The sequence below is a fragment of the Mustela putorius genome, unplaced genomic scaffold (genome assembly GCF_011764305.1).
Source record: "Mustela putorius furo isolate JIRA1106 unplaced genomic scaffold, ASM1176430v1.1 tig00003875_pilon_pilon_pilon, whole genome shotgun sequence".
In the NCBI taxonomy this organism is placed as follows: domain Eukaryota; kingdom Metazoa; phylum Chordata; class Mammalia; order Carnivora; family Mustelidae; genus Mustela; species Mustela putorius.
This window is the reverse complement of record NW_025422026.1, coordinates 3,910,019-3,937,449: the sequence shown is the minus strand read 5'-3', so window position 1 is coordinate 3,937,449 and position 27,431 is coordinate 3,910,019. Positions and strand designations below refer to the sequence as shown.

The following is a 27,431-nucleotide window of genomic DNA, read 5'->3' as shown; positions in this document are numbered from 1 at the left end:
GTAACGTGGGAAAGTGCTTGTAAAGTAGGTAGATGTTAAGTGTCAAAAGGACAAATACAAAATTGGTTATACATAAAGTCATAATTTTGTAAAAAAAAAAAAATACATGTAGATCAGATAGGTAAGTAGCCCGATATCTCCAGAAAAACAGTGGCTCCTAATAATGTGCTGGGTTTACGGTTTACCTTTTTAAATGAATGTATCTTACATTTATAATCACAAAACCATTACTGCAAGAAAAAAACAAAAACCAAAAGAACGATTCAGAGAGCGCAAAGGGCCCTTCAGGACCGCCGGGCCCCGTCTCATGTCACGTGAGCAGAGCAGAAGCAGAGAGGAGGCAGGACACGATTTTCCTAGGTTGGGCGGCCAGTGGTTTATGACACGAATCACCCATCCAGAGAATTCTCTCACCGTCTAGCACCAGAGCGCTTAGCCGTCCGTAGATCTCTGATGCTTCTCTGGCGCTCTGGGCCTGCTCATTGGTACAAACTCTTATTTTAGGTCATTCACGAAGCCCAAGCAAAGGACCTGACGAGAAGACCATTTGATTTAATGCTGGTCGTGTGCCTCCTCCTCGCAACTGGATTTTGTCTGTTTAGAGGACTGGTAAGCGGCACAGATCACAGGAGCATTAAAGAAAACATGTATTTAATCCGGATCCCTAGTGCCCCGACAAAACCCGGCCCGGCTTGCTGCCGCGCTACCACCTGCCAGGTCGGCCCCCAGCCTTCCTCCCTCGGGGGTGGGGGGGCGCTGGGCTGCCACATGCACCTCCTTTGCCTCCTTAGACTAAGCCCACCCAGAAGTCTCTTCCTTCCCCGATGTTAGGGTGCCTGAACAATGAGCTAGTAGAGTCTCATTCTTTTGGTTTCTTTGTTGTTTCTGCTTTAAATGTCATTGTCTTTGGGAAGGGTTGTTCCTGAAGACGCCAGTGACACTGTGGCACAGAGCATGCCTTGTGTTCTCGGGAGTAGGGACAGGGTAGTGAGGCGGGGTCCAGAGCAAGGAGTTAGAGTCCTGGCTGTTTCCCAGCTGTGTGGCCTTGGAAAAATGACTTAACCTCTCTGACCTCAGCTTCTTCTGCTGTAAAGTAACAGCACCTACCTTGCGGTGCTGGTTTGATGATTAAATGAGAGAACAAACATCAAACACTTAACAGAGGGCCTTAGACGTGGTAAGTGTTGACCACGTAGGGTCACTCGTTACCATCTTTATTGGTGGATGGTCCTTCATAATGCCGAGTACCATGATTTGCTCTTAGTGGAAACGAATTCCAGCGGCCAGCACCATGAGTAATGATACTCCGCTTCGGTGACAATGACTGCTCTCCGCCTGCTGGCTCGCACAGCAAGTGTGAGGCGAGTGGCAAGCGTGAGCTGATGTACCTGACCCACTGTCTGGGGGTCCTGGAACCGTACGCTCTGTGCGGCTGGCTGGGTTCAGAGCAAGAAGCTCTGGTCTCCAGCAGTAGATCACCAGAAATTTCCCGGAGTCGAGTCAGCTAATGGGAGGGGCGGCACGGGGACGGGATGTAAGGGGGAAGGCCGGAGGGTTTGCTCAGAGTACAGAGTGGTACAACTGTTTTGTTTTTAACTCCTCTCCATGCCCAACATGGGGTTTGAACCCAGGCCCCCAAGATCAGCAGTCACTCGTGCTGCCAGCCAGCCAGGCGACCTTAAAACTGGTCCTTGGTGAGTTTGCTGTGGCAAAGAGAAGAGAACAGCAACAAAAACGAGCCCCGGCTGTAGCCCCGCCGAGCCTTGTCCGCTCCTCTGTGCGCAAGGAAGATGTGGGCGTGGGCGCGGGACTTTTGCAGATGGGCTTTTCTGCCTGGGCCTCTTTGTACCCATTCCATCACTGGCCTGTGTTCCCAGATGTCATCTAGGCAGGACATTTATGACCGAGGACACAAGCGATGCAGGAGGGAGGTGACTCAGAGGGACCTGATGATGTGCTAAGGAGACTTTGTCTCTTCCGTGGCCAGGAGTCTGCTGTGACCCACTCTGCTCTGCCCTGCTGTTCCCTCTCAAGGTGGACACGGAACATGGCTTTGCACAGGACCCTGCTTTCGGATCACCCTTTACTGCCCCCAGCGGCCATGTGCTCTGTGAGGCGCTGCAGAGCGCAGGAGGCTGTGTTTTAAATTCTGCAAAGCATAGTGAGAGGAGTTTGGGCTAGCGATGTCCTTTTCTTCCCGCACAGAACAGCTGGCTAGTTATTTCTTCCCGGGAAGAGTGAAACTGGTCATCTGGCGGGAGCGGTGTTTTGGCCAGTGGGAATCTTGGCACTGAAGGAGTACCCAGGAATAGGGCCTCAGGTATTTCCTGCTCCACTGTTAACCTCTTCGTCTCCTCGGAGCAGATCTGCAGATCATTGCTTTTCTCTTCCCTCCTACTGATAAACTTCTACTACCATATGCCGGTAAAGTGGTCTGTGGCTGAACCTGGAACCTTTAGCCCTCCCAGCGCAGGCTGAGAATCCGAGGTGATTGCAACTATGTAATGAATTTGTTTTTGTTCCCAGATTGCTTTGGATTGCCCGGCTGAGCTCTGCCGATTTTACACGCAATTTCAAGAGCCCTACCTAAAGGATCCCGCTGCTTATCCTAAAATCCAGGTCAAGTAGTTATGAAGCCCGTGGTCTTTCTAACATGGGTGTTCGGTTCTTTAAGAATGGGAACATGGGCACCCATGTAGGAAACGGGAGTGAATATTCTCAGAGATGAAACTGTTCATCTTTTGTGCTTTTCATCAGGCGGGGCTGACTGTGAAGTTGCTGATGATGTTATTTCTCTGTTCAATGCAGATGCTGGCGTATCTGTTCTACTCTGTCCCTTACTTCGTGTTTGCGCTCTATGGCTTGGTGGTTCCTGGATGCTCCTGGATGCCTGACGTCACACTGATGCACGCCGGAGGTCTAGCGCAGGTACTAAACATACCCTCCGTTCACAACGTCCGCTGGGGGTCTGGCTATCCTTGTCGGGAATCCGAGAAACATCTCTGCTTGGTGTTTTCGGGGGTTGGGAAGCGGGTCCTAGACTCGTCCCCTTCGGTTCCCCAGTGCCTTGGGAGGCATTTCTGCATATGCATTTCATTCAGATCGCGCTATAACCATGTGGTAGTGTGTCACCTGGCTGTACAGGGGAGGAAGCTGAGGCCCAGGGAGGTTAGCGATCTGTCCCGGTCACACACCCAGCAAGGGGCCCTGCTGGTTCTCTGGGGCGGTTTCCCCATCTCTGAACACCACGGCTACTAACAAGAATGGAGAGTTGTCACCTTGTAGGTGTCTATATCACACCAAAGATGTCAGAATTCTGTTGTGCTACCCTGCACTGAGCCAGGGAAACCGGGTTGGAGAACATTCTGCTCCCAGTCATGCCTCTCCTTCCCCCCCTGCTACTCAGTCCAGCCCCTGGCCTCTTAGCACGGAACACTTAGCGAGCGTTCAGTGAATGCTTACTTCATTGAACTGGAAATAAAATTACCTATGGAAGTGCAATCTTACTCAAAGTACATTTTTACAAGCTAACAGTTGGCAAGACAAACTGATCTTATGAACAGGGAAGAAAATTATTCAGTAATTTTTCTTTCCCCACTTCTCACTATAAATAAAAAAGAAACAAATGAATCTATCTTGTAAAGTCACTCTTGCATCTTGCTCTTTTCGAGCAGAACAAAGCTCATCTGGACAGTGTCCGTCATAGTCCTGGTGTGGGAAGGCAGCACGACGCCCTGGCGTTTACAGGCTGGAAAACAGCTGTGGTGGTCAGGGGTTAACACTCTGAGCTAAATCCTTCTAGTCTGAGGTAATTCTCAGTTACAGAATTAGAATATTAGTACCAAAAAGTTGGTACAGCATCTGGAAGTAAGGGTTCCTGTCCTTTCCTTGAAGGACTTAAGATGGAAGAGAACTACTACTTGCTCTTTGCAGGCCTCTGAACAGCCGACTCCTCAGGCCAGTATCTTTCAATACCAACTTAAGCTGACTTTTAAAAAATTTTATTTATTTGTCAGAGAGACAGCGAGCGAGCACAAGCAGGGAGAGAGGCGGGCAGAGGGAGAAGCAGGCTTCCCGTTGAAGGCAGATGCTTAACAGACTGAGCCACGCAGGTATCCCTATAAGCTGACTTCTGATTTGGTCTTTAGGCCAAGCTGTTCCCAGACTCCTAGACCGAATCCTAATCTTGGAGTTAGTGTCTAAAACAGCACTCTTGACCTTCCCTACGCCTTATCCTCCACGTCGCCCATCCCTGCAAACAGCCCTTGCCATGCCCTCACCCCTACGTGTAGCACATCGCTAGGCCCAGTTAGTTCTGTCTCCGGAGGAATCGCTTGCAGCTCCTGGCCCTGCAGTGGTCGTGCCCTCGTCTACTTACTTTGTGGGAGGCAAAGCAGGCTAAGTGTTCTGCTCACTTGTCTGGGTGAGGCCAGGCTGTGAGCTCTGCTGGCATAGCCAATACTCAGTGGCTTAGCACAGTGAAGTCTGCCTTCTTGCTTGGGCAAAGGGCATGGGGGGTATTTTCAGGAGCCAGGCCTGGCATCAACATGACTGCGAGGGAAGCAGATCCTGTGGTCTTCCTGTGCGCCCCAGGAGGCTTGGAGTGATGAACACAGCCCAAGCCCCGCAGTTCTGTTTGGTTTTTAAAGCCTCACTTAAAGATAAGAAAGGGACGGCTCAGGGCAGCTTGTTACTTGCCTGGGGTCACAGTTACTAACTGGCAGAATAGGGATCTGGAATCCTGTCTGACCCCAGTGCCCATGTTTCTCTCTACCCGTATCCTTCCTCATGCAGACGTTAGCCATGGTGGAGTCCTACCCATTGGCACAAAGCTAGACCTTGTGCCCCAGACCGGGGCTGGGAGGCAGGGACGCAGGAGCAGGGCTGTGAGGGCCGGGCTAGGCCAGGGTAGGCTGGGTTAGGGCGCATTAGGTGGGGAGGTCACAGCGGGGAGTAAACCTTGGCTTCTGTCTTCCTGGCCTCATTCTCCTGCGCCGCCCAGGAGAGAGGGGCTCCCACCAGCCTCACTCTTACCTGTCCCTTCCTCGAGGATTAGCTTGCTCAGAGTTGATAGTCATGGTCCCTTCTCCATGCCTGGGGACCTGCGTCTGCCCCATAGCAGGCCGTGTTGCAGAAGCCGGACTGTCCCCATCGAGGAAGCTAACAAGAGTGAGGCCACTGTTGGACCCAGTCAGGTGGACAGGGGGCACTCAGGAGGCTTGGGAAGGTCACACCTTGGGGGCTTGGGGGTGTGCTTGAAGTGACAGCACTGAGCCGAACCCAGGATTGTAGCTGCTGGTGAGGGGTAGGCTTGCAGCCAGGCCCAGCAGCTCTGGCCCAGCGCTCCCGGGAAGGCCAGGGGGCCAGCAGGCAGCTCTGGGCAGCAGCACTAGCGGCTTCAGCCAGAGCCCTAGCCTCGCAGGAACTCTTCGGCTTGTCCACCACAGCCCAGTGCGACAAGGTGGCCGGAGGCTACAGACTAGATCCTACAAGTGCCAGGAGCAGGTTTCTCCCCACCCAGAAATGGCGTCGTCTGAGAACTGGGCGTCCGACCGTCCCAGGACTCTGCGCGGGGCCTTAGTATCTAGCTACTCCAGAGTTTAGCCAAAGGAAAAGTTATAAACCACCCTGGAAACAGAGTGCCCGCGATGAGACTGTCACGTACCTGGTTTTCTGCGTAGCCAATACTTGCTTACAAAACGAATTCTTGTCTTGGGAGGCCATCTGACACACTGATCACAGAGAACACCCTCCGTAACCCAACTCGCATCCCTCGCCTACTAAAACTGCCGCACTCCTTGTTTAGAAGCTTTATGCACTCACGATCCCACTAATTTTATCAAAGTTTCATTTCTTGAAAAGCCTAGTGGACTCCTAAGACTCTGATTTAATAGGAAAAAAAGTGAAAAATTTCTAGATCAGTACAAGTCAGTGGAAAAAACACGTTAAGTCCTTACAAGGTCCCTGATTTCAGATCCTGTACGAATCTGTAAAAATCTGTGAAATCTGCAGTCTTTAAAAATCAAAAACATAAATCAAAAAGTAAAAGAAACGGCACCTGGGTGGCTCAGTGGTTAAAGCCTCTGCCTTCAGTTAGGTCATGATCCCAGGGTCCTGGGATTGAGCCCTGCATTGGGCTCTCTGCTCAGCAGGGACCCTGCCTCTCCCTCTCTCTCTGCCTACTTGTGATCTCTCTCTCTGTGTCAAATAAATAAATAAAATCTAAAAAAAAAAAAAAAAAAAAAGTAAAAAAAAATCAAATTAAATGAAAACCAGGTCACATTTTACGCCAAAGAACCAGTGGGGACTTATTCATAACTCAAGTATCTTTTCCTAGAAAATTCTTATTGTAGGATTAAAGTTCAAGTCTCGTTTGAAAAGTATTCCAGGTTGCTTAGATCCACTTATTATTAGTACCTTCTGGCAACTGAAGAATTTTTCTCTGCTAAAATATCACTGAGCATTAGAAAAAAACAATCCAGTCAGTATGGTTAAGAGCACAATCTCTGGAGAGACTGTGTCATGTCTCAGCCTGTCCCTGGGGAGCTCGAGACCTTGGCACCTTGGATTCCTCTGCTGTGAAAGTGAGGATAATATAGGAGCTTTCTGCTAAAGCTCCTGGGGGTGGGGGGGCTGAATGAGGGCCTCTGTGTACAAGGCTTAGCACAGGGCCTGGCACAGAATGTGCCCTGGGTCTTTGTTGCTGTTCCCATCGTTGGTTTAAGATTCCCAACAGGAGTCTGGAGAGGAAGTGCGTTGTGTTGCTCAAAGACTCATTCATCTGAAGCCATGTGGAACAGACATTATTACCTAAAGATCAGAGGGACAGGGAAAGAGATCTGGGATTGACTCCCAGTGGGTTTTGGCAGGGAGCCTGCCGCCCGTCCGGTAATACCCACAGCCCTGGAAGCGGGAACAGTCCCGCCTTGGGTGGGGCAGTGCCCCTTCCCACTCGCAGCTAAGACTCTCACACTCCCTGGCTACTGCGGGTGCTGTGTCCTTTCTCACAAACGGGTCTAGAAGCTTATCTGTGGAGAATCTGGTTGTAGAGTTGACCCTCCTGAAGGCGAATTTTATGTTTTTCCCTTATGGAAACCATTAGGAAAAACCTGAAAGATTTAGAAGAACATGGATAATTGGGAATACTAATGCAAATTCTAATTAGTTTGCTTCCAGTGTAATTCATCGGTAAACATCTTTATTTAGCATTAAGATTAGAGACAGACCGTCTTGAAATCGTCAAAAGGTCAGCAAGGGGATCTAAAAAAGAGCCCACCTGAGTGGTCAGCAAAGGAGAATGCCAGATCACGAACAGGTGATTCTCTTGGCACTGTCCTAAGCACTCCACAAAGATCAACTCATTGAGTGGGCATAGCAACCCCTATGAGGTAGGCTCCATTATTATCCGACTTTTCTAGATGAGGAAGCCAAAAAGGTTACATACCTAACCCAAGGTCATGCTGCTGGTGGAGCTGGGATCGGACACTGGCCGTCTGGTTCAGATGCAGTGTTCTTAACCCCTGGACTGTGCTGCTCAGAAAACCCTAAAAAATGACATAGTTCTGGATTAACTATTCATATTTGTATCAGCCAAATAGTCTGGCTGTTGTCCCAGGGCTCACATCAGTTTTGGCCTAGGATACTTATGTGGACACAGGGTAACTTTCACCTCTCCTTTCTGCCTTCAAGGTCATGACTTTTAGTCATCCTTTCCATGTTGTCTCTAAATATAAGGAAAGGGAGTTATTAAAATTTAACCATTCTTTGCCCTTTCTTTGGCCTCATTTTCCATTCGAATCATCCACTAATAAAAGGATCAAAGCCTATCTTTGAAATTTACTTGAGGTGAAAGCAGGTTTGGAATGGCAAGAAAGATTAGGGGCTCAATGTCACATCACTGAATTCGGCAGAAATGTCTGTGCTCCACAAGCTGTACCCGTGAGCCTGGGTGACAGCTCAGCCGCAAGGAGCCCAGAGCCAGCGGGTGCCAGGCTGAGCTCTCGGCCCTGCCGTCGGCAGGCCTCGTGTGCTGGGAGCGGCGTCACACGGGACGCCTGTGCAGGCCCTTAGCAGCTGTGTGTTCGGGGAGGAAACCGTTCTCCGGGGAGATGGAGGGTTTTCTGAAACTTCGCAACTCTGCAAAGCGGACAGCACAGGGGTTGGAAGGAAGCAGTGGTCAGGGGCTTACTCAGCGGGAGGTGTGGCCACTGTAAACACACCTGTTAGAGCTGCAGGCAAGTGCCAGAAACTGCGGGATAGGGCCCCAGGCTTCTCACCTGAAGCCACCGCTCTGCATTAGGAACGTAGATCTGTACCCCTCGGTTAATAATTCTGGAGAAGACAGGCCTACCAAAATAGGTATAAAAATAGAGAAGTGCTTTGTAGAACCTTTTTGTATTTTGACAGTCACAAGACCATTGTTGTTTAATGTTTATTGAGCTCTAACAATGCGAGAGGTGCCACACGAAACATAAGACACAGTACCTGCCCGGTGGGCTTACAATCTAATCTAAGGACATGATCATTTTGTAACGTTGCCATGATTTTGTGGTTTTTGAAAATGAGGTATTAACTGCACTGGGGAGTGCAGGAGAAGAGCCTACGGAATTCACTGACTTCTGATGCAGGTTTCCCTATGCAAGGAGGCATGATTGCTCCTATTAATCTCTCAAAGGATGTTTGGCATTTCCCCAAACCTGGTGATTTTTGTCATGTGTACAAGCGTCTTTAAAGACAGAGACACCAAACCCACATTTCTGAAGGTCAAGATTCATATCTGGCCTCTAGTCCGGAAGTTTGGTTATATTATTCAGAAAAACACTGTTACTCAAAAGAGGCCCTAGGGAAAAACAGCAACAGGGGCCAAGCTCCTGGTCTGTGTTCCTAGAACTGCCCAAGAGCGGCTTCTCAGGGCAGCCTCTCCAGTGCCCTTAACTCGCAAGGTCTTTTGTCTTCAGAGCCCGGAGGTGGAATGCTTACTGGGCGCTGTCTGGGTATCTGCCTGGGGGACGTGTGTTTGGGGACCGAGCCCTCCCAGAGCCTCCTGGGTCACAACGCAGGGGTGGACAGTTTCTGTGTTGGTCCTTGGTAACACACCACACTAATCTCTTATCTCCAGAGAGTAGCAAAACTGTACTGTGAGGTCCCTAGAATGTACCAGTAATTTGTAAAAATGTAGCCTGTTAAAGTACCCGTCACTGATAGAAATCCATACACATGCCGCCGATGAAAGCGTGTCCTTTTCTTCCCATGATAAAGTCAGATGCTAAGGAACACTTTTATCTGTGAACCACTTAGCAGAACAGACTGATCTCATATGGAAGGAAGTATAAGGTAACTCATACGAATTTGAAGCAAATTATTTAGTTTTTCATTCTTATTATTCTTCTGTGACTTCTTTGGATTATAGTATCTTCTCTCTTCACTTTGATCCTGATGAACTAATAATCCATCACTTGGATATATTTAATTTCCAATCCTTTATTCACATACAGTTTAGATTTCAGTGAGATACGAACACGCAGACTCCAGGGTTGCATTTTGTAACAATATGAGAACCCTGAGAAATCCTCACTGGAAGCCTTTTCTGATAAAGTTTTCCCCTGTGCTTACGAAAAGTATCAAAAAAGATACATCCTGAATGCACGTTATAACAAGTATGTACGTACCAACCGGAAGCTCTAGCTCAGATGATGCTGACTGGGACTGGCTCTACTTCTAAATAAACTAGACTTCAACTTGAAAAGGTTGCCGGCAGGTACATTTACCATTTTATAAAGAGCAACCACAGTCCTACCCCCATCCAAGTTGGTGACAACCCTACATACTAGTATTTTTTAAAGTTGCATAAAAAAACCAATGCTTGAAGAAACAAACAAAAAATATAGAACAAAGGGCTCTGAGCTCTTGTTGCAGGGAACAGGTCAAAGACTGATTTATGACGCCGAGGTCCTCAGTGCTTCTCTTTAAATAGCTGCATTAAAAATGTTTCCACTTTGTAAACTCTGTACTTTCTTCATCTTCATTGGAACACATTTAGTAAGCCACAAGTGATGGCCTAATAGATCTCCAGAATGCAAATCAGAAAAAAACAAAAACAAAAATACCGAGATTTTGCTCAATTTTTCTTTTAAACTGAGCCACTGATGTTTGGTAAGGGACACTGGTGGGTGACTAAACAGCCGGCATGATAAAGCCTCGCTAAGGAAGGTTTACTTTATTTGGACAGTTATGTTAAGACTGGCCCTAAATTCAATGAAATCCTGAAGACTATGGATTGCTTGAGTACTGGTTTTGAGGGCACAGGAAGCAGGGTCTGAATGAATCACCCAGAACACATTGTGAATCCAACTGAACACAGAATCCATGCTTACCTCCCCCTCCCTTTTTTTTAAATGCAACAGGCTCAGTTTTCTCACATCGGTGCTTCTCTTCATGCTAGAACTGCTTATGTCTACAGAGTCCCCGAAGAAGCGAAAACCCTTTTTCTAGCACTAAACATAGCATATGGAGTTCTTCCTCAGCTCTTGGCCTATCGTTGTATCTACAAACCAGAGTTCTTTATAAAAACAAAGGCAGATGAAAAAGTTGAATAAAAATGTTGTTTCATGTTCTTCCTCTCTAGATTACTGACTTTGTTATCCTGGGACTGATAATTTTGTCCCATTTCACTCCCTTCTCATTCAGGAAGACTTCTACATAAAGTCTTGTTCTGCACTGTATGTGAGCTCTCATATGGTTTTGTGTGGGTAAAATTTTCTTTCTTTGAAGGAAAAGTGAAGTTGAGAAACGGTTTGCTTAAAGAAATATATTCAAAATTATCTGTGAATAAACTTGACCATCTATTTCCATATTGTTTGCACATATTAAATATAACTGTAAACAATTACAATTTAGCTCCTACAATAGTGAGAATGAAAATGAAACTATTCAAAAGTGGCCTATGCATATTAAAAAATTCAAAACAACAAATACATACTGGAGAGATACTTTTTGCATATAAGACATATATGCGTCATTATTAACCTCAATATAAAAAGCAAATCATCACAGTATTTTAAAATGTTATTTGAAAATGTTTTCCCAAGGAAAGTCTATTATATTCACTGCTGTTTTAAAGATTGCTTTTAGTAAAATTTTTTTGTGAGCCTAAATAGCTAAGGAGAGATCAATAACTTTATCATTACTCTTAATGAATACTGGTTTTATCGGTGACTGGAAATATTTCTATTGTATTTCTGTGTATATTTTTAATAAATTTTTTTGGCCTTTTATGAAAACAAATCTTATTAAACTGGAAACATTTTGTATTTTTTTTTTTCAGAAACAGTTTCGTAGTCTCTAGGGTTTTTATTTTAAAAATCTGTCAGTTACATGTTCCAATTCAAAATGTCATCTACATTCTCCTTATGTTTTAGTGTGAGCAATGAAGGGGATTTCTGATGAATTAATTAAATTTCATTAATTTAAAATTAAATTACAGCACTCAAAACTAAAAAATACTTCTAAGGGAGAAAGAACTGGATTGGCATCCCTTTTATCTTCTAATGAACCTTTCATATTTGGAATCATGAGTATAGAGAAAAAAACTGGTATTTGTTAAGCGAGAGAAGCAAACTAAAAATCCGTGCGCCCTAGGGTGGTAAGCAGACTGGTGCTTTCCATCCACTCGGGCGCGCTGCCACCAGCACCAGCACCAGCACCATCGCTGTCCTCGGTGGCCTCGGGCTTGCAGAACAGCTCACGTTTTCTCTTCATGTTATTTATTAGCTCTTCACCACAGTGAGAAAACAAAAAAGAAATGGGAGTCCAAAGCAATGCATGGATAATGTCAAGTGTGCGAATTTAGGGTCCACTGAGCTGGTAAATATTGTCTGAGACGTGTGAGCAATCATGTAGCCATTCCTCTCCCTCCTCCATGTTTACAAAAAACGTAACACCCAGACAGTGTGCAAAAAAAAAAAAAAGAAAAAAAAAAAGAAAAAGAAAAAAAAAAGAAAAAGAAACCCCTCACCTGCACTTGATTCTACTGTCAACTTGCTGTTAACAATTTTTGCTTTAATATATGAATTACATTAATACCTCACATCACATAGATGAAGCCAAATTACACTAACTTCGTTGTTTACAACCTCAAATCTTACTCCCAGTACACATTCCAATAAATTTATTCTGTAAAAACAATACATTTTTTTGTTTTTGATTTTTTTTTTTTACAGTAAACTTTTCAACTACAAACCTCGAATACGCGAAAGATGTTCCAAGGACAAGCATAACAGGATTGATAAAACCCAAACTGACTAAATGTGTTCTCACAATATAAGCTGGCATAAAAATAAATAAAATTCTCTATTATCACAATAGCAACAATAATGTACACATAATAATGGTTTGTGGATGAATATCAACTATTCTAATTCTAGTTCCAAAAGAAAACAATGGTTCATTTAAAAGTCAATGCTTGGTCTGGTTTCCCATAGGGCTACTGCTGATTCCAGCTTTAAAATGTAAATTATCCACCTTGAGTGATTAGCTCAAATTGTATTGGCATTGGGGAAAAAATAAATCATTGCCTTTATTTTGGAGTAACACAAAAGACTCACTAACTTCACATATAAAAACTGAGTTTTTGTACGTAACAATATGAGTTTTGAGAAGTATAAGCTGTCGACTAGCTATTTCTAATGCGGAATAGATATTTTACAATGTGATTAAACTTTACACATGGCCTCAAAACTGAAGGACAATTTAATTTCATCTTCAATATGCCAACATTATGTGTTTAGGAACTGGTTCCTGGGTTCTGTCACAGAGAGGAAATCCCGTAAGCATTATGTTGAGTGGTCATTTTTAAAAAGTGCTAATTTATATTTAATGGAGTGTCTGGTGACAGTGGAGTAAAGGCAGGAGAATGATGAACGTAACTGCCTTGATAAAAGGATCCTAGACATGTATAAGTCTGTGCAAAAATCTTGATAATCCTTAGTGGTTCAGGGCAACTTCATGCAACCAAATAACATGAAATTAAATCAATAACCTTAAAAAAGGCTAAAATGTCTTTTTTTCCCCCAAACACAACAGAGAGGAATGTGAATAATGTACATACAAACTGGGGTTCTGTCAATGACAACAAGGAATATGTGTTGGTTCATATCAAATCCAAGATTATTAGACAACCAAATGTATAACCTTCTTATGGTTTTTCTTAATATGCAGCATTCATTATGGTAGTTAGGTCTGTAAAAAAAAAAAGAAAGAAAACAAGACTTTAGATGATTTGGGACATTAACAATAAAAGCTCCATACCTATAAAGTATAATAAGTGGGATTTTCTGAGATTTTAATCTGTACTGCAGCATTACCAATACTCAGCAAGAACAGCCTGGTGAGGCTGTGCTTGATACCGGTCAGCTCAGCAAGCTAAAAGAGGTGCTAGGGCATCTGTAGTGTGCCATTCAAAAAAAAGGAAACAAAACAATAAACTCTGTCTACTGTCTGGCAGGGACAGAGTGCAGTAGTTTGCACTCGTACAGCTCAGGACAATGTATTGCTGGGATAAAGTCACTGGAGAAATTGAGATAATCCATCTTTGTGAGGACTGTGGTGTCAGAAAGAAAGGTAAGCTGCTTCAAATTTAAAAAGCATTTGGAATGTATGCAAATTACTCTGTATAATATTTATAACTTAATTACTTGGGACATATGGCTCGAAGAAATACAAGATTTAAGATTTAACAAAATCAAGATGTACGATAAGAAAGGAAGTCTTGATTTCTTTTAAAATTTAGATGGCATCTGTGTGACAAAATATTTCCATTTCAGGAAAGAATAGTTTCAGTCTGGGTCCTACCATAAATCCTACCAGGTTACGTTTCTTCATAGGGACGCTGTTTTTATTTTCTTCATCATTAACCCAAATACCTTACTCCCCCTACCCCGCATGCTCTCAAGGGACAAAGGAAAGAGGGATTTCGGGCCCCCGTATTTTCTCCTAAAACAGCCCGTTTCCATTCTTTCCTTTGCTAAGTGAATGAACTCGCGTGTGAGCTCATGCATACTCGCTCGTGGGTATGTTCTCACATATACAGTCCAGATCTATAGTGTGCATTATGCCATACATAAATAATTCCAGGACCTTCAAACAGGAAAAGCTACTAAACCTCAAGATGGCAGAAATACTTTTCTTGGGGCACCTGGGTGGCTCAGTGGGTTAAAGCCTCTGCCTTTGGCTCAGGTCAGGATCAGGTCCTGGGATTTCCCTGCTCAGCAGGAAGCCTGCTTCCCCACCCTCTTCTCTGCCTACTTGTGATCTCTGTCTGTCAAATAAATAAATAAAATCTTTAAAATTAAAAGAAAAAGAAAAGAAAAGAAATACACTTCTCTTATAGCCAGCCTGCTCTTTTCCTACCTGAATGAGAAAGTCAACTAAAAAAAAAAAACAAAATCTTATTTCAAATCTGTGAACCTGCAAAATGCAGTGACTAGTGACTCCTAATTATTAACACACAAAAATACTAGATATGATTATACTCACAGACTTGGGGGGTTTTCCTCTCTGGTGAAGGAGGAAGACACCCATTTAAAGCAATGAAAAATTATTAACCAAAGGAATTTATTTAACAATGTCTTTTCACTAATACCAGTGTGAAAGGCAATAAAATCTGTGTGGACATCGGTGGAACATTCATAGTACCAACGACTCAAACTGTATTGAAGAACATTTTTTGGGACAGATGGTCCCAGAGCCACCTTGGAATACAATTAATGCTCAAAGAAAAGGCGATACCTGTGACCACAACTGCAAGGACATGGAATTTGGGGGGGGGAAGCGGGGTGCAGTGTCTTTCAACAAGGTACTGTCGAATGGGTGCTTATAAAAAGCGAATTACAAATCCATTTTTTAACTTGTCATATACCACCACGACTCTATTGGCATCTCCGCATCAAAAACCGTCTTGCTGATTCACAATGGTACGTATCCTGGACATGGTGCTCGGAGCACGTGCTAGCCTGGACATCTCCTCCAAGTCCGCAGCAAGAAGTGGTTCCCTCTGCCGGCAGCCGTGCTCCGCGCCAGGCCAGGGCGGCGGACTAACGCAACCAGACCCCCGAGGCCCACGGACGCGAGGCACAGGAAGAGGCTGTGGGTGGGCGCAGAGCTGAAGGAGCCCCGAACACAGCGGAAGTGATGAGATGGTGGAAGTCACAGGGTCTTTTCCTGGAGCACCATTGTCACTTGACAAAATGATGACAGGTAAACTATAACCATAGTTTTCTCACAGTTTCTCATAGTTTTTGGACGCTTTTTCAGGAGTCACTGAAATGAGCCTATTCCCTCAAGGAAGACAAGTGGAAGTACTTGTTGCCAACGACGAAACTTGAGCTTTTAAGTGAAACTTAGAATTCTGGAAAACTTAGTCCTCTACAGTCAAGACTTCCCAATAAGGATTTTTCTGACAAGATATACCTGGTATTTAAAAATATGATTAAAAATACTTTATAATGAAAGATTTGGAAGACTCAACTAATTCAGGGAACCAGTATCTTCCAAATGGGTAAGAGCTATTCAAAGTTCCAGACAGTCCAACTGACTTCATTAACAGAATACAAAAAGTTCAGACTGCACGTGGCTAGTAACCTTTCAGAAAATATCTCTTTCACAGAGCTGGTATAATATCAAAGAACATTCGCAATGATCTGAAGAAACTATTAAAATACTTAAATCTCTACTTTCCAACTACATATCTATGTGAGGCCACATCTCTTCATATAACTCAACCAGAGACTGAAAACAGAAGCAGATATGAGAACCCTGATGTCTCGTATTAAGACAGACATTAAAGAAATTTTAAAATGCAAAACATTATGGGGCACCTGGCTGGCTTTCAGTAGAGCGTGTGACTCTTTGATCTCAGGGTCGTGAGCTCAAGCCTCATGCTGGGTACAGAGGTTGCTAAAAAAATTAAATAAAAACTTAAAAAAATAATGAAATGTAAAACAATGTCTTTCTTCTCAAAACACTTTCTAAAAAATGTATTTTTCATAAAAATGTTATTTATATTGAGTATTATTTTACAAATTAATAAATACCTTAAAATAAGTTTTTATTCCTAATTAAATAAATGCTCACAGGTGTAACAGAAGCTCTTTGGGGCCCTCAATAACTTATAAGTGAATTAAAAGGGCGCTGAGACCAAAAAGTTTGAAGAATCACTGGCTGAGCAGATACCAAGTACAGGGTTAGAAGAAAGGCTGCACAGATAACCTGGGATCTGAGTACAAAGGCCAACATCTGCCTAAGTAAGGAGTCTGGACTTGATCTTGAGGGCACTGGGGAGACTAAGGATATAGCCTCTTACAGCAGAAAGAAAAGGTCAGGGCCGGAAGGATAAATGCATGGACACTGCTTAGTGGTTACAGCAAACGCAACAGCTGTCCCCCAATATTTATTTTATCCTCTGCTCTTCCCTGCTATTATGGTGGCCTTGTGGTTTGGGGACCTGACTCCTGCTCCAGGAGTGGGGAGAAACTGACTGGTCCCAGTCTCAATCATCAGTGGTTGGTTCAGGGATGGGTGACTTTCGGACAGGGTCTCCAGCATGCCCTTGTGTAACGCCCTCTCCCCCTGAGTGTGGGCCGGACCTCGTGAGTTACTTCTAATGAACAGGATGAGGAAAAAGTGATGGGAATGTAGTGTCTGCGATGAGGTTGCGAGATTACAGAGGACTGGCTTCTATCTTGCTAACACTCTCTCTCGAGGATGAAGCTCTCTGGCATGACGGAGCTGCCTTAGGGGAGCTCACGTGTCAAGGAACCTAGGGGACCTCTGGCCAAAGTTAGGGAGGAACTGAACCCTGACAACATCTACTGAGTGAGCCGGGAAGAGGACCAACGCCCCAGCTAGGCCTCAAAATGATTTGAGCCTCTAACACCTTCTTCGCAGCTTTGGAGACCCAGAGATGGAAGGCTTAACAAGTTATGCCTGTCCGGATTCCCGATCCATGGAGAATACCAGATAATAAATGCTGTTCTAAGCCACTACATCTTGAGGTAATTTGTTACATGGCATCATTGCCACAGCAGGCCCAAGCCAATCGGTGCACAGTCTTCCTGTCACAAAGATTAGTAACTATGTCACAGCCCCGTGGATCAAGAAGGGCGCCCCATGTGTTCTGGAGCCTGCCCTTGTCTGCTTCATGCTTCGAACTATGAGCAGCGAGGATGCTGTCAGAGCCTCTGGAAGTAAAGGGGTCCCCAAAAGTCTGTGGGTTCCTCCTAAGAATCTCTTCTCTCCTTCCCTCACCAGTACTTATAACCACAATACCATCTGCCTCGAGACCCTCAAACCTTTCCTTATGGCCTATGCTTACTGTAGTTAAACGACGGGCTCCTGGGCATGTCACTTCCTACATGCTCACGCCCAGTCAGCTGTGTCCACGTTAGGCTGCGACTTCATCTCTTAAACTCTCCTGCCCCCACCCACATTCCTTGATCTCTTCCGCCAGGCCCCTTGGAAATCACAGTCAGCCACAAGCAAGTCTCCCATATTCCCAACTTGCATTTCTCAGCCACACTGCCCCCTCATGTGTTCCAACAGAAACCTAGTTCTCCCTGAGGACGGCTGCTGCTTCTCCCACAGGCCTCCCGCGGCAGCTCTCGTACCACGGCCCAGAGGCAGGGAAGGTGTCTTTCCTGACCATCACCGCGGTTCCTAAGCCGTTCCTCCTCTCCGCTGTGCTCTCCTCCGACCACCCAGTCCTCCCAGATCTGAACTGCCGCCCCTCCTGCCTACCGTCCCCTCCACACCACCGGGACCACTCCTTCCTCCCACTGTCATTCGGTATCCTCACCACTGGGAACGCTCTCGGTGTAGAACTGTATTTCCGAAACTCCGACCTCTCAGTGCCTTGATTCTCTCTCCTCCTCGAGCTCGCTCAGACCCTCACTGGGGCAAGTGTTGCTCACGCCCCAGAAGTACAGGAGACCCCACAGATCTGCACTTTCACTTTCTTTGGTCAGCTGTGGTCGGGAAGCAGACGGTCTTCCCTTGGACTTTCCTTCCAGCAGTAGGTCGCCGGTAGCCTCCGTTACAGGGGCTGCGTCACCCCCTCACTTGTCATCTCACAGGCGTTCTGTCATTTCCCTTCATCAACCACAGCGAGAAGGGGGAGTACCGCACGGAGATATTTTGAGGGAGGTCACTCTCACTTAACTTCTATTACAGGATATTGTTACAGTAGTTCTATTTTATTAGCTACTGTTGTTACCGTCTTACTGTGCCTAACTTACACATTAAGCTTTATGATAGGCACATACGTGTAGGTAAAAATACAGTATATATGGGGTTCATACTATCCATGGTTTCAGGCATCCACAGGGGCTCTGGCAATAGAGCTCCTGCAGATAAAGGGGGGACAGCTGTATTTGCAAACATGGTTTTAAGCCACTGTTTTGGGGGGGTGGAATTATGAAGGCAGTTTTGGTTGTCCTAAGAACTTGGGGGCTGTCTGGTATTTTACAGGCAGGCGTCAAGGGACCTGTGCCACGAACGGCACTCACCCAGTGAAACGTCCCACTCAAGTACCAGCCCCACGTGCAGGGCGACCACCCCCGCAGTTCTTCCCCAACCTGATGGAACACCGCCCTCGTCCACCACCACTTGTCCCCAGCTTCCTCTCTTTAGCTAGGACTCTACCTTCAATAATTCTCTGATACTGAAAATCTGTTGACCCACTCCCTTCCTCATGCCTTTTTTTCTCCTTCCAAACATATTTTGGTTCAATGATCCATCACTGTAACTGCTCCCTTCCTTGCACAAAATCCATTTCTGCCTCCATCCCCCTCCATCCTAGTTGCACTCGATTCTCTGCCTTTCTGTGGTTGCACAGTTGAACACTGGAATGCCTGGAGAGGATCGCACACCCATCCTGACGACTGTTCTCACTTTAAGTCACGGCCACTAACCTCAAGTAAGCCCTCACTTCATTCCCCAAGTCTATCCACTCTTCTCATCTTCTAGGGGACTACTTTGTCCCATTTCCTCTCTCTCTCAAAATTTCCAACACTGCTTCCCGGTATCAACTCTCAAATGCTGACCTCACTTCCTGAGAAAACAGAAGCAATCAGATAAGAAATTTTACAAGCTCTCACCCTAACTAAGTACCCACTTACCTGCCTTCCCTCCCACCTCAGCGGGGGAGCCAGGGGAGCCCTCCAGATGTGTTCTAGATCTTACGCCTCCTTGTCTTCTGAAGAGTACTGCTTTGGCAACTCCTTCCTACATTACCATTTTGTGCTCATTCATTCCTCATGTGAATCATTCTTACCAGCACATGGGCTGTAAATTCTCCCATCGAAAAAAAAAAGCCCCTCTTGACTCTCTCTCGGACCACGATTATTAAGTATTTGAAAAGAAGTTTAAGATTAGTCTACTAGCCGTACTAGAATCAGGACTCATTGTACAGCTACTATAACTAAGAAAAGTATGATCCTGACCGAAAAAACATAACAGAGAACCCAGAGAGCGACCCATGGCTGTGAGAGATGACACTGCAGGTCAGAGAGGGAAGGAGGGACAATTTAAAAAATGATTCTGGTTCCCATGGTTATTCTGTGGGGAAAAAAGGCAATAGTCCTACCTCATCTTATAAACCCAAATTCCTGATGGATTAAACACTAAAATGTTAAAAACAAAACCTACAAATTTAAAAGGAAATATAGGGGAGTATCTTTCCGATCTTGGGAAAGGGACAGGTTTCTTAAATAAGACAGAAGAATGCTAACCATAACAGGAAAAGTCTGAGACATTTGATTACTGGAGAGAAAGTCAGTTCACTAAAAGGTATCATAAAAAAAAAATCAGACAAGCTACAAGTGTGGAGAAGATATGTACAAATGCACATGACCAACCACACTAGTCAGAATCCAGAATCCGTAAAGGAGTCCTACATATCAGTCACCAAAAATAGTCCAATAGAACGGGCAGAAATACAAAATCAAGGAGATGCCAGAAGGAACCTGGATGGTAGATAAACAAGTGAAAAGAAGCTCAGCCTCATTATTCATCAAAGAATTGCAAACTAAGACTATAATGTACACTCATGATTATAAGCAAAATTTTAAAGTCTGACAATGACACGTCAGTTACAGGAAAGCTGTACGCGGACGGCCGGAGTGTGAACTGGCCCAGATACTTAGGGACGTCCTTGGGCTTTCTCTTCTAAAGTTAGCAACCGTGAGCTCCTGACCTGGCACAGCCAGCTCTCGTGTGTAGTAAAGACCCTCTAGCTTCTGTGCACGCGGAGGCGAACAGGAGGGTGTTCACAGCAGTGCAGTTCAGAATTGTGAAAACCCGGGAACAACCAACATGACCGTCAAAAGGAGACTGAATCAAGTGTGGTGTATTCGTAAGGCTGAGTGTCACACAGCATCGGAGAGTTAACAAGCTACTCTGCACACAATTGTGTGAGGGGCTCCTGGAAGCACACGAGTAAGTGAACGTCACTGTTGTTTAAACAGCTCAAAAATGAGCAAAACTAAACAATGTATTATTTAAGGATATACCGATACATTAGATAGGAGCAAAAATTCTGAAAATGAAGGGAAATAATACAACACTAGTGATTATCCCTGGGTAGGAAGAGTATGGAATTAGATATAAGTTACTGTTCTGTTTTAGGTTGAGTGGCAGGGTTACTGGTATTCATGAGAATACCATATTAAATTTATAGTACATATATATTCTTTTGTATATGACAAATGTATTATTAAAAATGAGCTAAAAATAAAAGGATCTGACTTTGCACAGAGTGGATCTAGAGGGAACATAATCAACATAATAAAGGTCATATAGGGGACGCCTGGGTGGCTCAGTTGGTTAAGCAGCTGCCTTCGGCTCAGGTCATGATCCTGGCATCCTGGGACTGAGTCCCACAATCAGGCTCCTTGCTCGGCAGGGAGCCTGCTTCTCCCTCTGCCTCTAGCCCGTCACTTTGTCTGCCTGTGCTTGCACGCTCTCTCTCTGTCTCTCTAACAAATAAATAAAATCTTAAATTAAATAAATAAATAAAGGCCATATAGGAAAAACCCACAGCTAATTAAGAGCTGTTCCTTTAAGATCGGGAATAAGACAAGGATGTCCATTCTTGCCATTTTAATTCATGTAGTACCGATGTCCTAGCCACAGCAATTGAACAAGAAAACAAAAAGGCATCCAAACTGGTAAGGAAAAAGTAAATCTGTCACAATCGGCAGATGATGTGATAAAGCAGATAGAAAATCCTAAAGACTCCACCAAAAAAACTATCAGAATAAATGAATTCAGTAAAAATTATAAGACAAAATTAATATACATAAATCTGTTGTTTCTACATACTAATAACAAAGTAACAGAAGAGAAATTTAGAAAGTAATCCCATGTATAGTTGCACCAGAAAGAAAAAATACCTAGGAAGAAACTTAACCAAGTTCCTGACAGACCTGTACTCTGAAAACAATAAATCACTGATGAAAGAAATTGAAGACGACATCAACAGAAAGATATTCCACCTCATTGACTGGAAGAACAAATATTCTCAAATGTCCATACTACCCAGGGCAATCCACAGATGCAATGCATTCCCTATCACATTACCAGAACATTTTTCACAGAATTGGCCCAAATAACTACTAAAATCTGTACTGAACCACAGAGGATCCCAAATACCCAAGGCCATCTTGAGAAAGAAGAACAAAGCTGGAGGTATCACGATCTCAGACTTCAGGATACACTACAAAGCTACATTAATCAAAGAGTATGGTGCTGGCACAGAGATATATATGTATCAGTGGAACAGAAAAGAAAGACCAAAAATCAACCCATACTTACACGGTCAATTGATCTCTGACAAAGGAGGCAAGAATGTACAATGGGGGAAAAGACAGTCTCAATAAATGGTGCTGGGAGAACTGCACAGCTCCATGCAAAAGAGTGAAAGTGGAGCATATTCTTACACTATACACATAAATAAACTCAAAATGGATTAAAGACCTAGATTTGAGACCTGAAACCATGAAACCCCTAAAAGAAAGCCTAGACAGTCATCTTGAACATAAGGCTTAACATTTTTCTAGATGTGTCTCCTTAGAAAAAGGAAACAAAAGCAAAATAAACCATTGACACTTCACCAAAATAAAAAGCTTTTGTACAGCAAAGGAAACCATCAACAAAGTAACAGGGAACCTATGGATTGGGAGAAGATACCTGCAAATGATGTATCTGATTAGAGGTATATATATATATATATCTCATACAACTCAACATCCTATATATATATAGAGAACTCATACAACTCAAAACCAGAAAAACCAAATACTCCTATTAAAAAATGGGCAGAGGACCTCAGTAGACATTTTCCCAAAGACATCCAGATGGTCAACAGACACATGAAAAAATATTCAGCATCACTAGTCATCAGGGAAATGCAAATCAAAACCACAAGGAGATAGCCTCAGACTGGTCAGAATGGTGATATCAAAAAGACAAGAGGGGTGCCTGGGTGACTCAGTGGGTTAAAGCTTCTGCCTTTGGCTCAGGTCCTGATCCCAGGGTCCTGGGATCAAGCCCCACATTGAACTCTCTGCTCAGCAGGGAGCCTGCTTCCTCCTCTCTGTCTACTTGTGATCTCTATCAAAAAAAAAAAAAAAAAAGACAGGAAACAACAGGTGTTGGCGAAAATGTGGAGAAAAAGGAGCCCTCGTGCACTGCTGGTGGGAATGTAAACTGGTGCAGCCCTTGTGGAAAACAGTCAGAGCTTACTCAAAAAACTAACAGTAGAACTACCACATGATCCAGTAATTCCACTAAAATATATGGGGGTGCCTGGGTGGCTCAGTCAGTTAATTGGCCAACTCTTGATTTCTGCTCAGGTCATGACCTCAGTGTCCTGGGATCAACCCCCACACCAGGCTCCGCGTGCAGCAGGGAGAGTCTGTTGAGGATTCTCTCTTGCTCTCTCCTTCCGCACTCCCCAGCCCCCTACTCTCGCTCTAAAATAAATACATAAATAAATCTTAAAAAAAACAATAAAAAAAGATCTATGCACTCTTATGTATACTGCAGCATTATTTATAAAAGCCAAGTTGTGGGAACAAACAGCTAAAGCTGCGGTATCAATGGAAGACGACTGAGGCATAAAAGGAAGGTCATCTTGCCATTTGTGACAACACGTGTGGACCTAGTGAGGATTATGCTAAATGAATTAAGTGAGACAAAAAAGACAAATAGCGTACGATTTCACTTCTCTGTGGGATCTAAACAGAAGAAGACCCATAAATACAGAGAACAAACAGATGGCTGCCACAAGGAGGAGGGCCAGGGAATGGGCAAAATGGGCCCATTTTGTCCAGGCTTCTAGTTCTGGAATGAATGAGTATGGGACAAGGTACAGCAGAGAGAATACAATGGATGGTACTGTACTGGTGCTGTGTGTTGACAGGTGGTGGTTACATTCGTGGTGAGCACAGCGCAAGCACAGTCCTGTCAAATCACCATGCTGTATACCAGAAACTACTGTAACATGTGTCAGCTGTGCTTCAACTTAAACAAAAACTGAAAGAATAAATGAACGGATCTCAGTGTCCTTCTTTACAGTCGGGCTCTCACCAGCTATGTGACCCTGGGCCAGTCTCTCCAGCCTGAGTTTCCCCAGGTGCAAATGGAGATGATACATCCTGGGATTTGTGCAGAATCAAGTGAGACGATGCACTGGCAGTCTGTGGCACAGAGTAAGATGGCAGCCATCACTACTCTGAGTCTGCTGCTGCTGCTTCTAACAGCAAGTATTTTCTGAAGTGCTTTCAAGACATCTGAGTTGAAATGGTTTCATGAACCATTAGGAAAATGGGTCTACAATGCAGGAGATACAGGGTGGGAAGTCACCGGTAGTACATAATGATTGAAACCAGGAGCGGGGAGCAGATGAACACAGGGGAAGCTTTCCGAACAGCAGGACACCAAGAGAGACGGAAGGAAGGCGCTCTGGGAAGGAACTGATGCAGGAGCAGGAGAGGCCGGTGACCTGGAGGCAAAGTCAGGAGGGAAGGTGGCTAGTGCCTTTAAATGCTGCACAGATAAAATAAAAACTAACGACGACCCTGACCCTGCATCTGGCAAAAAGAGGGCCGCCATGGACCTTTACAAGAGCGATTTCTGTCCATGGGGATGAAGCAACACGAGCGCCTGGGGGAAGGCAGGAGCAGGTGAGGGACCGGACACTGGAGGCAAGAAACTCAATCTGGAAGTTTAGAGATGAAGAGAAGAGCGGAGAGAGTAGGATATGTGGGGGAAGGGATGCCTAACACTGTTTCTAGGCAGAGAGAAAAGAAGATAAAGGTCCAGGGTGACAGGTGACCACTGACCGGGTGAGGCCTTGGAGAAAGGAGGAGGAGACGCAACTCTGGGCCCTGGGAACAGACAGGCGCAGAATAATGCATCTCAGACTTCCAAGTGCATGTGAGTGACCTGGGGCTTAGTTAAAATGGTTCGCAGAGCCTGGGGTCGGGCCTGGGATTCTGCATCTCTAACAGGCCTGCAGGTGACACGGATGCTACCTGCCCACCGACCACACTCTGAGCAATACGGGTGGAGATCGCCGCTTCCTCTGGCACAGACGTGCAGACAGAAGGGAGTTCATAAAGGGAGACGAGCTGTGAGGCTTCTGCTGCATGCGCACTGAAGCCAGCTGCAGTGAAGACGGCGGGCGCGATAAAGAGAAAATCAAACGAGTCAGGTACTCCGGCCTTTGGGGACTGTTAACAGGACTGGTCCCAGGAGCACTACTCGCAAAGGTAACGACAGAGGACTCGTTACTGGGAAGAGGTCAAGGGAAGAATGATACAGAGGACAGAGTAAAGCTGAGTGGCTAAGAGGGATGAGCGAACAATGAGAATCACAACTGGGGAGTGACTCTGGAAAACGGCACGAGGGAGCTGTTGAGAGGTCAACTGTACTGACAAGAACGCCCAGCACTCAGCTGAAACCAGAACCTCACAGAACAACAATAACAATGTATTCTGCGGAGTACTGTTTCAACATGATTTACCACTGTCCCATTTGTCTTCACAGAGAAAAGACTAACAGAAAATGACCAGGGGCAAAATGTGCCTTCGCTAACCCTTTAAAGTTGATAGGGGTTAACAGAAGTTAAGATCGAAGACATCCACATGGCCAACAGACACATGAAAAAATGCCCACCACCTCTCATCCGGGGAAACACGCATCAAGACCACAGTGAGCTATCACTTCGGACCTGTCAGAACGGCTGGAATCCAAAAGTAAGAGGTAACGAGCTGGCAAGGATGTGGAAAAACGGAAACCGTGGCGCACTGCTGGAGGGAGTGCTTACAAACTGGTGCGGCCACTGTGGAAAATAGCAGGGAGGGCCCTTAAAAGGTGAGAAATACTGGCAATTCCACTCGTGAGCATTTATCTGAAGAAAATGAAAACACCCATGTCAAGAGATCCATGCACCGCTCTGTCCGCCGCGGCACTATCTACAGCAGCCACGGTACGGAAGCAGCCCACGCGTCCAGCGACAGGGAAATGGATAAAGAGATAGTGTCCGTGTACAATGGACAGTTACTGAGCTGTAAAAGGAATGGGAGCTCGCCATCTGTGACAACGTGGACAGACCTAGAGGGTGCCATGTTAAGCGAAACAAGTCAGACAAAGAGACAAATACCATCTGATTTCACTCGTCCATGGAATCTACAAAACAAAACTCCAAGTCGCAGATACAGGAGACACACTTTGGTTACCACCAGCGAGCGGAGTGGGTGAGATGGTGAACCAGGTGAAGGCAACAGAGAGGTACCGACTTCCATCACACAACAAGTCAGTCACAGGTGTGCAAGGCCAGCATGGGGAACGGAGACGGTAATGTTGGCATAACTGGCTATGATGACAGATGGGAGCCAGACTATCACAGTGAGCATTTAGTACCGTCGGTCAGTGTGGGCTCACTGTTGTGTACCTCAAAGTCATACGCTATTGTACGCCACCTTAAGACAGAGTTAACAAAATTTAAAGTGGACAAGTCTTCCCCTTCCATACTTCAAGTACCAGTCTTCACGTGTTATTGGAATACTTAAACATTTAAAGGCCCACTGGGGACATTAGAGTACAAACTCCTAGGAAAGAAGGTGTAATATGAAATTCCCTATTGTGCATGTGCTGTCTTATAATAAAAGAAATACAATTATACAATTTTAAGGTGGCATTTCATGATTTCAATATTTCCCACCTTCCTTTTTAAAAGACTATCAAGTTGTGGCAGTTAGTTTAAAAAAGAATAGACCTGTTCCTAGGGTCCAACCTGTAAGGCAGGCGTAGACCTCCGCCCTCTTGTGCTCTGAATCATTATGTACCCAAGAGCAGTGTGGGACCCCCAGAGGCTGCCGGCCCCCTGCGTCCACTCATTTATGGGGACAGGGCTTGCCGGCGGCGGCTCCGAAGCAGCCGGTCTTCTAGGTGAGAAGAAGCGTGAGACCACGCGTCGCCCTTACCCCTTCACTGGTTTTCTGCAAGTCTGAAGTCGTGTTCCTTGTGTCATTGCCGGCGTCTCCGCCCTCAGAGCTGCTTTTGTTTTCCTCTTCTTTGCAGTCCTTGTCATCTTCATCTCCTGGAGATTTCCGGGACTGTTTAGAGGATTTCTAAACGTTTGGACAAGTTAAAAATTATAGTCAAAAGCACAACTCCAATGCACAAGTGTAGGTAAGAAACACAGAAGTGGCTGACTTACATCCAATCAGGGAACTCGCTACAAGACATACCAGCACCACAGTGCGGTGTGCCGAGGCTGGGCCAGGTGACCTGGGACACACTGTGTCACCTCACTGGGCCTCAGTGTAACCAGCTGGAAAAGGAGGTACAGGTGCACTCGATGACCTGTTCGTTCTTTCCAGTAGTGCAATGGTAAAAGCAGAAAAGAAAGATTCATGTCCCTGGGGCACTGCCAAAGGATGAATGACGGCCAGATGGACAGCCCGGCGCCACCTTTGGGGGCTCCTGGGCTAGAAGGCTTCCCCGAATTTCACAGCAGAAACTCAGGTCTCAGGAGAGTGAGCTGAACTAGCTAAGACAATAGATGAATATTCATGTTAGGACACCTGTTGAAGCTGCCTGGTTAAGAGCAGAAAACATTTATATCACCATGTGATAGAAACTAACTTTAATCTTTTTAAATTACGGATGATTATTGAAGAGCCTGAGGGAACCAGCCCTTTTCTCTTATCACCTTGCCTTTGAAATCAAGATGAACTCTAAGGAAGATGAAAATACAGTTCTAGTTTACAGCCAGAGCTGTTTTGCAGAATGCATTAAAATGATCAAAAGCCGGCCCTGCTGTGCACCTTTAAGAAAGTTTTTACTTTTTTTTTTTACCATCTCACTAACAA

General features: G+C 45.1%; 2 protein-coding genes across 8 annotated transcripts in view; one reads left to right on the top strand and one right to left on the bottom strand.

Annotated features, from left to right (window-relative positions):
* The window catches only part of TM6SF1 (transmembrane 6 superfamily member 1), a 31,994-nt gene extending 16,010 nt beyond the window's left edge, over positions 1 to 15,984 (top strand). For 4 of the 7 annotated variants that reach the window (XM_045067292.1, XM_045067293.1, XM_045067294.1 and 1 more), the window contains 4 exons: positions 505 to 609; positions 2,527 to 2,619; positions 2,809 to 2,928; positions 10,404 to 10,612. In XM_045067292.1, the coding sequence (XP_044923227.1) occupies positions 505 to 609; positions 2,527 to 2,619; positions 2,809 to 2,928; positions 10,404 to 10,595 (510 nt within the window). In that variant the 3' untranslated portion in view covers positions 10,596 to 10,612. Of the gene's footprint in view, positions 1 to 504; positions 610 to 2,526; positions 2,620 to 2,808; positions 2,929 to 5,681; positions 6,066 to 10,403; positions 10,613 to 13,501; positions 13,618 to 14,641 lie in introns of those variants that run through there. The other 3 variants (XR_006602684.1, XM_045067296.1, XM_045067297.1) reach the window with 3 other exon arrangements.
* The window catches only part of HDGFL3 (HDGF like 3), a 75,122-nt gene continuing 60,694 nt past the window's right edge, over positions 13,004 to 27,431 (bottom strand). Inside the window, exons 5-6 of the mRNA XM_045067298.1 lie at positions 26,541 to 26,687; positions 13,004 to 13,236 (exon numbers count right to left, since the gene is read on the bottom strand). Coding sequence (XP_044923233.1) covers positions 13,231 to 13,236; positions 26,541 to 26,687 — 153 coding nt within the window. The 3' untranslated portion in view covers positions 13,004 to 13,230. The remainder of the gene's footprint in view (positions 13,237 to 26,540; positions 26,688 to 27,431) is intronic.